The 10,031-nt window shown below is 41.5% G+C and overlaps 1 protein-coding gene across 1 annotated transcript; it reads left to right on the top strand.

Moving 5' to 3' along the window:
- Window positions 1–394: 394 nt before the first annotated feature.
- LOC115134765 (heat shock factor protein 4) lies at window positions 395–6,758 on the top strand. Its single transcript, XM_029668960.2, has 12 exons — window positions 395–719; window positions 2,233–2,341; window positions 2,525–2,652; window positions 2,730–2,854; window positions 3,422–3,497; window positions 3,681–3,748; window positions 4,987–5,086; window positions 5,265–5,386; window positions 5,516–5,707; window positions 5,826–5,934; window positions 6,101–6,166; window positions 6,654–6,758. The coding sequence occupies exons 1-12, from the start codon at window positions 594–596 to the stop codon at window positions 6,711–6,713; spliced, it is 1,281 nt and encodes a 426-aa protein (XP_029524820.1). The 5' UTR covers window positions 395–593; the 3' UTR covers window positions 6,714–6,758.
- The last annotated feature ends 3,273 nt before the right edge of the window (window positions 6,759–10,031 follow it).

Raw genomic sequence — 10,031 nt, 5'->3', positions numbered from 1 at the left:
ACAAATTTCTCGAAAAATTGTGACACAAAACCAGTGGTTGTTGATACAACAATCTTACAAACCACATACTGTACAATGTACTCTTTCTAAGGGTTATATGATATTTGTGTTTGTCCTTGAGCTATGATAAGTCTGAGTGTAGATGAGTCTGTGAGTGTAGGTTGGTGTAATCATGGCCTTTATGAATTGTGATGAATGTGCGGTCTTTGAGACAACGACTCTCCTCTTGGAACTGGTCCTGAAAAGTTGTTCTTATGGGAGTGTTTATATCTGGACACACACACGTACTCACCAGCGCTCCTGTGCTGGTGCTCCTATTGTTTGGCATGACAGTGTGGTATTATTTGAGGCTTTGTGATGGCCTGTATTGTTCTCCAGTGGGGTCTTTTGTGTTGGAGGGCTATGGTGACGCTGCAGGGGCAGGTTTGTGCTGACGCTGGCCTGTAGGGGTGACAGGCCCTGATATGGCCGAATGAGTAGTCCAGAGAGAGTCAGCAGCAAAGCAGCTCAGAAATGGAGTAGGACCTGTGCACGTACACACTCTCTCATACACATTCTTAATAACAGTTTGTTCATCCAACTGAAGCACAGCCATGCAGGAATCTCCTGGCTCTATTGGTGTAGATGGGGGTTATGCCAGTAATGTGCCTGCCTTCCTAACCAAACTGTGGACCCTGGTCGAGGACCCGGACACCAACCATCTCATCTGCTGGAGTGCTGTGAGTACCTGAAGGACTTACACTTCTGGTTGGTTAAAGAGAGTCAGCGGTCTTTCATACAGTGGAATATATATCATGTGTTTGATAGAAATGACAAGATCGAGAAGTCTATTTTAGTGAAGATTCTACTTGTCTATTACTCAAGGATAGTTCTATGTTTGAACATCAAATCAATTGGTGACCATTTATACCCGGGTTAACAAAACAAGATATCTGTTTAAACCTTTGGTTAACTCTACATGTACTTGCCTGCCTTGCAATTCATCAGTGAAATTAGAAAATGCCTTTGTCTTGTTCCCTTTATAAAAGTATGGAAAATGTAATAAAAATAATGACTGGTATGTCAGCATTGTGTCTATGAAGGAGTGGTGAGACCATACACTAAGCACCCCTCGACATCTTTATTTTTATACCTGATACTGTTATGCCGAAGACTCCACAATCTCGTTTACAGAGTCCTCAAAATGTCAGTGAGTAGCTATATCTTTGAGAAAATTAAGAATGATTTCATCATGATCATTAGCTGGTTTTGTGTGCTGGACTCGTATTGGGACAGATATATTAACAATTACAACAAAAAAAATTGAAATAATTTGGCCAACCTATTTTAACACTAAAATAATGTGACACTGCAGGGCTCTTCAACCTTTTTCTTGCACAGTGACCGAAAAGCACAGAATGAAACAAAGTTGAGCACGTGAACGCAGGATCTCTTCACCCCTACATGGCAAAAAAGTTATGTCTAAAACACTACCAAGATTTGAATTTAGTTCAACTACCACCAAGTAGTTGAACTAAATGTAGTTCACTAGGCTACTCCCCAACACTGAGCTAGAAAGGTAACACATTTTCACTTATAGCAGCTGTTTCGCTTGTTAAACAAAGATTGGCCATAGGTTGGCATTTTGTTTTATATCCAAGTCAAGAAATAAAGTTGTCATCATTAGAATGAAGACATGCTGCTCTTTTCTACTGAAAATATATTCATTCTGTTGTTGCTAGCAATATTCATAAAGACATTGGGGGGGAATTTTCTAAAAATATTTTCGCTGACCCCAGGTTGATTACCTCTGTGCTACTGGACTAAGTGACAAAAGTGCATAATCTTGTCATTGATTTACTGTGAAATAGGTTGTGTACAGCTTACTGATAAATGTTTTTCCCTCAACATTCATTTCAGCATGCTTAAATTCTAAGAAATTGAAAAGGGAGGTGGCTAAGATTCCCCTGTCTGCTCGACTCCAGATAGTCTTTTCAAAAAGAACTAGGAAATGCAAAGAAAAGATTTTAATATGGACTTCTTGTTGTAAAGCAAATAAGACTTCCTATTTGATCAACCTTGACATGATTTATAGGACTGAGCCTTATATGGTTTTGACACTAACGTCCTGGACTAAAAAGCATCGATCTGTGTCTGGGAAACTGGTTCTGAATGTTGAATTGAGGTAGTCAATGGCCAATCAGTGGTCCATAGAACTTAAACACAAACTCCTATTTTGGTTCTGTCCCTCAGACTGGAACCAGCTTCCATGTTTTTGACCAGGGAAGGTTTGCCAAGGAGGTGCTGCCAAAATACTTCAAACATAACAACATGGCCAGCTTTGTCCGTCAGCTCAACATGTGTGAGTACTTCTCCTCATCACTAAAGAATAAAGACCCTCTCGGATATTTAGCAGTATTTAGAAGTGAATAGTGTAGGAATTACTTGTGTATTGTGTAGGTACTGTAGGATAGGCATTCATTTGAGTGTTTGTGCCTCTGGACGTGTGTGTGTTGTGTGCCGCTAACTGTGGACTGGTGTGCAGATGGCTTCAGGAAGGTGGTGAACATAGAGCAGAGTGGCCTGGTGAAGCCAGAGCGAGACGACACAGAGTTCCAGCACCTCTACTTCCTGCAAGGCCACGAACACCTGCTGGAGCACATCAAGAGGAAGGTGAGACAGAAACCTAGGAAATAAAACACACACACACACACACACACACATCGTAAGACCTCTGTGTGTGTGTTTAGGTCTCCATCGTGAAGAGTGAAGAGACTAAAGTACGACAGGAGGACTTGAGTAAGCTGCTGTATGAGGTGCAGGTGCTGCGCAGTCAACAAGAGAACATGGAGTGTCAGATGCAAGACATGAAACAGTAAGTAGGAAGAACAGTGTGCTGATACAACGCATCAATCATAACTATATCCACAATGTATGACACATGCTAAATCAATACAGTACTGTAGCTGGTTTAATGAAATTTAGTTTGAGGCACTGAACTGGGACAAAACATATTACTAATCATACTAAGCCATATGCAACAGAGTCAAAGCAACTCATAGTCCATCCTCAGTAGTCCATGCATTGTCCCTGGCCGCATTGTATGTTCCAATGGTTTGGTCTATTGTCTACATTGGTTGAAGAGAACATTCAGCCGCTCACCTGACCGTTGCACCCTATAGTAGTGTCCGGTGTGCTGGTCAGGTGCATGCATCAGGTAGCAGTACAGGTGATCTTGTCACATGTCTCTGTCTGATCTGGAATAGGTGGATGACATTTGGCTGAGCGCTCAGATATGACACATCAGGGTGAACAGGCTGAAATCAGAGCATTGCCTAGTCACACCATTTAATCACACATAGATCACACACATGCGGGGTGGTGAGTGAGGGGGTTGATAATGAAGTGGTGAATGTCACAGTGGTCTGTCTTACTCCTCCAGGCAGAATGAGGTGCTGTGGAGAGAGGTGGTCTCACTGAGACAGAACCACACCCAGCAGCAGAAAGTCATGAACAAGGTGAGAACCTCTGAACAAACATGACAATTGTGTGTGTGTGTGTGTGTGTGAGCGACAGGGGAGGAGTCAGTGTGTTACTTTGGTGCTAGTCTCAGAAACCCAGACAGCGGTACATTGTAAGAGGAAATCCGTCTGTCTAGAGAGACTTTGTGCTGCATCATTCTGTTTTTTGCTCCTTTATAGCTGATTCAGTTCCTATTCAGCCAGATGCAATCAAACGCACCCAGCACTGTAGGAATGAAGAGAAAGCTGTGAGTATACTGCTTCTCTTTGTAGTGTACACACGTACACACACAAAGGCTAAGATTAACAATACATGCACTCAAAAACACACACACAAACACACCTGTATGTACATACACTCATTAACACACTATACTAACAAATCGACAATAGTAACACAAACACTGCAGTGGGAACGGCCAACTCAGCTGGATGTGGTCAGCTGACGCGCTGCACAATCACAGTTGAGATGAATGGAGCTGAATGCTGAATCAGACCTACTGAGCTCTAAGCCCCTCACACACACACACACACACACACACAATCACTCACTCCCCCTCCCATCCTCTCACACCCACACCACCCCACTTAACCAGGGCGCATGACCCTCTATCCTCTAAGAGAAATGCACTGTCAGCTTGTGTGACCCGTGTGAACAAATCGGTCGAAGGACAAGGCACAGTCACATACAACGCTCATATGTTCGCAGGTAGCCTAGTGGTTAGAGCATTGGGCCAGTAACCAAAAGGTTGCTGGATCAAATCCCAGAGCTGACAAGGTAAAAATCTGTCATTCTGCCCCTGAGCAAGGCAGTTAACCCATTAGAAGACGTGGAATTCGATTATGGCAGCTCTTCTCTGATTCAGAGGCATTTGGTTAAATGTGGAAGACACATTTCAGTTGAATGCATTCAGTTGTACGACTGAATTACAACTGTAATGTCCATAACACCTAAATATTTACAATCACAACTGACTACATTAACTGGACATTGTTCACATTCATCACTGTGGCATAGCTGTGTTCTACAATACAATTCATGTTGTCATTGTTCCCTGCTGTTTGTGCTAAGTATTGGTTGCAGTAAATTAAACTGATAGAGATTGTGTACACAGCCTTGGCAAAATAGAAACAGTAGTGGCTGGTATAAGATAAATGAAAGAATATATCACAAAAGTCAATTACATAGTGTAATTACTAACATACATTATTAACTTTTCTCAGTGTTTGAAAAGCAAGTGGGTTATTCAGTGTTTTAAGGTCTACGTGTTCTACTCAAGCCAAGCTAGTTTCTCAACTACCACTGCTTTCTTAATCACCCTTGCAGTTACTTCCCCTTATCCTTGGCTCTCATCCAGTAAAGACGAGCAGACACTGCTCTCTATGGCTCTGTCAGTTCCATGGCATGTCATTGCACAAGAGTATTTCCATTGACTCGCATTGTTTTCTCAATATTCCCCCTCATGGTGATGCATGGCCCACCCAGTCCCCTCATGTTGGATGTTGGCTCCACCACACCTCCAGCCTCTAAGTTCAGCCATAGCCACCAAATGGAGTCCCTGCATGAGCCCTTCTATATCCAGTCGGTGAGAACCCATTCTGTACCTTTTTGCTAGTTGTACTGCATTTATGGTTTCCATTTAGCATTGGGTCATTATGATTATCATAAAATAAAGCCCTTTATATTTTGAACTGCACAGTGACTGTGAGGCTGTGAGCTTCACAAACCTTTAATCAAACTCTCTTACTGCTCCTTCTCTACAGCCATCTACAGAAACTGCCTCTTGCTCCAATAGTGCAATGACAGGAGGACCAATCATATCAGACGTTACAGAAATGTCACAACCCACCAACATGGCCATTCAAATGCAAACAGAGGAGACAAGGTGAGGATCAAAGGTCAAAGTCACCTTTTATCCTGTAGTGATTTCCAAAGTAAAACAATCCAGTATCTAGCCTTATTCAGCAGGGCTGATATAAACCAATAAGAATGCTGTGTTTCTGTCCCCACACAGGGATAAGTGTATGATGCTTATCAAAGAGGAACCAGTGAGCCCAGGGGTGCGAGGCCGGGGGGATGGTGTTCCACTGGGCTCCTGCGAGGTGTGTTCTGAACCCCCTGTCCTCCATGTTGCCATGGTACAGTCCGTCCTGGAGGGCAGAGGGTCTGGAGCAGAGAGGAGGAGCAAGAGACCTGCTCTGGAAAGGTACACCCCCCCCCAGACACACACAGATAAACAGCTCTAAATTGTTTTATTTTATTACATATTAATGTATTGTTTTCAAGTGAAGCCCAAGTAGTGTAATATGCTGTGTGTGTTGTAGACCAGAAGTACCTGATGCTGTAGAGAATGTGGACATGAGTCTAGAGGACTTGCAGCTTCTCCTGAGGACCCACCAGCAAAGCGTGGAGCCCACCGCTGCTGTCATAGATGTGAGTAGGACACTCCGAAGCTTGGCAGACAGTGTGTTTAAAACCTGTCCCCCGGAAGCACGGGGGAAACCACGTTACTGCAGAAACAGGCATAATAGCTCCCATGTGAAGTTTCTCTTCACTAGATAAGAGTTCATACTGATATGACGCTGTTCTGTCTTTACAGCCATTCACTTTCAACCTGCCCTTGAGTGAGTGGAACTTTAATGATATGGAGTCCAACCTAAAATCAGTGAGTAGAATATGTGTTTGAATTAGCTCTGCCCAGATATTATATCTTGAAGTCTAGTTATATATATATTCAGTGAAATCAACACAAGTTATGAGTTACTGTGATTTTCCACTAGTTGCCACAGCCACAAAGTTGAAATGGTATATATCGTAAAATTCTGTCTTAATATAAGGTTAGAAGTGTGGTTTAGGTTAGAGTTAAGATTAGGTTTCAAATCAGATTTTAAGAAGATAAATTGTAGAAATCGGCTGGGTTTGACTTTGTCTGTGGTAACTAGTGACGACCATTACTGTGTCAGCCATAAATGACTGGCTTTAGACAGACAAAGGCAGTTAATGGTAAAACCAACTTGTCAACATTTGACCTCACTTCTTGGGAGTATGAATCAGTGTGTGCTGTGCATGTAGCCTCTCTGCAGTTGGTTTATAGTACTGGTCAGTGTTATCTTTAGTAGTATCTAATCCCCCCCATGAATCATGTGTTCCAGTACATGTTTCAGAACCAGGAGGCAGAAGCTTACCCCAACGCTGGATGTGAGGAACAGTAACGGCTTGACAGATCAGCTGACACAGGCTAGTCCTGACAAAGACAGGTACAGTGAGTCGTTTTTGGGGGGTATCTGTACTTCACTATTTCTATTTGACAACTTTTACTCCACTACATTCCTAAGAAAATATGTACTTTTTACTCTCATACATTTTCCCTGACACCCAAAAGAAGCCGCTACATTTGGAATGCTTAGCAGAACAGGAAAATGGCCCAATTCACACACATATCAAGAGAACACGTGGTCATCCCTTCTGCCTCTGATCTAGCAGACTCGATCAACACATGCGTTGTTTGTAAATTATGTCACTGTTGGAGGGTGCCCCTCGCTATCCAGACATTTTTTAACAAGAAAACCATGCTGTCTGGTTTGCTTAATATAAGGAGTTGAAGTGATTTATAGCATTTATTTTTGATACTAATGTATATTTTAGTAATTGCATTTACTTTTGATACTTAAGTATATTTCAAATCAAATACTTTTACTCAATTATTCTACTGGGTGACTTTCACTTTTACTTGAGTCATTTTCTATTAAGACATCTTTACTTTTGCTCAAGTATGACAATTGGTTACACTTTGAACCACAGGCCATTTCTAGAACTGGATCTTTGTGCGTGGTTGAATGATCATATGGGCAGCAGTGGCATGTATTCATGGATGCCAAAAATGACCAAGAAAAAAACATTCAAATAATTTATTTTGTCTGTGTTTCATAAATTTCCTTAAATTCGCAAGAGGCTGAACATATCTTACTGGAGGAAGCATCCAAGTGAACGAAACAGCGTCTCTGTATGTGTAACCCATCTATGCTGTCTGATCAAAAAGAGTATGACATTGTTGCCGTCTGTAGCATTGAATGCAAGGGAAGGCAGCGAGCATTTGGCCTCCCTTGATCATTATTTAAATAAAATAATAACCAATCCGCGTTGTGCTAAACTGAGTGAGTTCAACTGTGAATGGTCCTGGCGCACCAAAAAAAGTGTCAAGGGAAGCCAGTTTGCATTTGGCTTCACACCTATCACATATGAAGCCAAACAACATCGTCATTGTGTCATTGTCCTCCGGTAGCTAGCTAGCTAAAATTGTCCCTTTCCTAAATTACCCATGGATGGAGATAGGGATTTGGGCTTGTGGTTTTACTTAATTCTCTGTACTGGCCAATGATTATAAAGGTGATTCTGATCAAACCATAAATGCATACATTGAGCCCCTGGTCTGAGAGGATGGAAGTTCAACATGTCGCTAGCTAACGTATATGTAGTTAACTAGCTGGCCTGGCACATTGTTGCTAATGAAAGAAAGTTAGGCTAGCGAGCAAGCATTTTAGTAACCTAGGACAACAAAAACTAAAAGCGTGTATAGACCGTTTAGGCAACATGAAAGAGGATGGCATTTTTCAACAAGTAGGGTGAGTCAACATGTTTTTTCCACTTACAGACAGACCGACAGCAAGCAGGACCGTGTACAGCCACATCATATTTAGCTTTCGTTGATTGGACTAAATAGTTTTTGGTATCTTTTAGTTGTCAATGTATTAGACTTAGGTGATTAGATGATGAAATGGTGCTGGAATAGTGGAGGCAGTGCCTGTTTTCTTTGACACTTGCGGTAACTCGTGGTTCTAAATCAATAGTTGTTTAGTAGTCCGAAAATGTCAAACATGAACTTGCTAGGTCATGTAACTGTTTGTTACATGCAATATGTTTTGTGGACATATGTTGTTCTCCGGTTTTGTGATGAAACAAAAGTTTGTCTCGGCCTTAGTTCATATGCCTTCACACTGAAATATAGACCTAACAGGTTATAGAGCAAACAACGCAATAGGTTGTAATATGGCAGTTATTTTTTTTCCTGGCTTGGCTTCCCCAATGATTTTACCCACACACCACTACTGATGGACAGCTCAGTTTGTACTGAGAATAGAAAATATTTACCTTTCTTTTGTGTTTCTGCTTTTGGCCAGAAAACAAGACATTCCTCAAGGCTCTCAGATGTGTTCCATCCGCAGTCGTCACGTCTTAGATCCAGCGCACCTGACCCAATGTGAGCAGAGCAGGAGGGATTCCTGTCACTCAGAGCTCTGTGGGCCCACCTTACATCCACCAGACTGTCAGCTCTGGGGAGTTTTTTTCAGAAGCACTATATGGCTTTTCAGAGAACCAGAGGTTAATCTACTTGGAATTATTTAGACTTCCTTCACTGAAGTTCAACAGTTTTATTGGTGGAGACCCTGGCAGTTTTCACTTCAAACGTTGATCCGCAGGACATCCTGACATAAGCAATGGCTTCTCTCTCTAAAACTGGACTGAGCTACATTTCGAGTGCCTGACTGAGGGACTTCAACTCATGAAAGACCAACCGACCAGTTGATATTTCAAGGATAAATTCCTAGCACAGAATTGGAGTACAACCAGCAAGTTCTACTATTCTCTGCCATCATTCCAGTGGTAGTATGCAAAGTTGCATCATACCAAAGTGGCCCAAGTTTGTAAGCACTTTAGTCTGTGTGGGAGAGTTTCTGCTTGTGGCGCTGATTTATTTCCCAAATAGCCCATTTGGTATGAAAATTATATTCTTGTGCAAATACTATATTTGTATTTCAAAATGATATTCATAAAATTACAGAAAGTGTTATCTTCTGTATGTTTTAATGTGAGAGGTCTAGGAAATATTTGTGATAGACCATTTGAAAAAACAATGAAGACACCATACATTGCTGTTTTGCACAATTTGTATCACAATTTATTCTTAATCACAATCCATATATTTCCCTTGAAACAGTGCATTTGGACACTCCTGTGCACAAGAGTAACTTAGACAAATTGTTAAATACTGTGCATTAGTCAAATGTAGAAGAAGAGCTAGATGACCCAACTTCAGCTGAAGTTTAGATAAGATCAATGTGTAGACTCACTAAACAGAGAGGAAAGAGAGACGTACTAGTGTCACTAAACCTGTGTCTGTCTATTTGTCTTTTTTCTTCCATCCATATAACTTTCTAGCTACCACATCTCTCTTTTTTTCTGACTAGTTTAACCTGATTTATTATAGATAAACATTATGACCTTCCATTGATTTTAGTGGTGGATAGAGGCAAAGTAACGTTTGATTTCAAGACAGATGAAGAGCCTCCCTAGAGCATTTGGACTCTACAATGCCGCCATTTGTTTCAGAGACAGGCCAAATCCCATATTTGGATTATACACAATATACAAACAAAAGTATGTGGACACCCCTTCAAATTAGTGTATTCAGTTATTTCAGCCAGACCCTTTGCTGACAGGTGCATATAATAGAGGACACAGCCATGCAGTCT

This window comes from Oncorhynchus nerka, linkage group LG9a (genome assembly GCF_034236695.1).
Source record: "Oncorhynchus nerka isolate Pitt River linkage group LG9a, Oner_Uvic_2.0, whole genome shotgun sequence".
Classification (NCBI taxonomy): Eukaryota; Metazoa; Chordata; class Actinopteri; order Salmoniformes; family Salmonidae; genus Oncorhynchus; species Oncorhynchus nerka.
This window is presented reverse-complemented; position numbering and strand designations above follow the sequence as displayed.

What these genes read in the sequence shown, in the direction of transcription:
- LOC115134765 (XM_029668960.2), top strand. Translation starts at nt 594, where the DNA reads ATGCAGGAATCTCCTGGCTCTATTGGTGTAGATGGGGGTTATGCCAGT. An exon ending in TGTCCGTCAGCTCAACATGT is followed by an intron (nt 2,342 to 2,524) that starts GTGAGTACTTCT and finishes ACTGGTGTGCAG; the next exon opens with ATGGCTTCAGGAAGGTGGTG. An exon ending in AGCCCTTCTATATCCAGTCG is followed by an intron (nt 5,087 to 5,264) that starts GTGAGAACCCAT and finishes CCTTCTCTACAG; the next exon opens with CCATCTACAGAAACTGCCTC.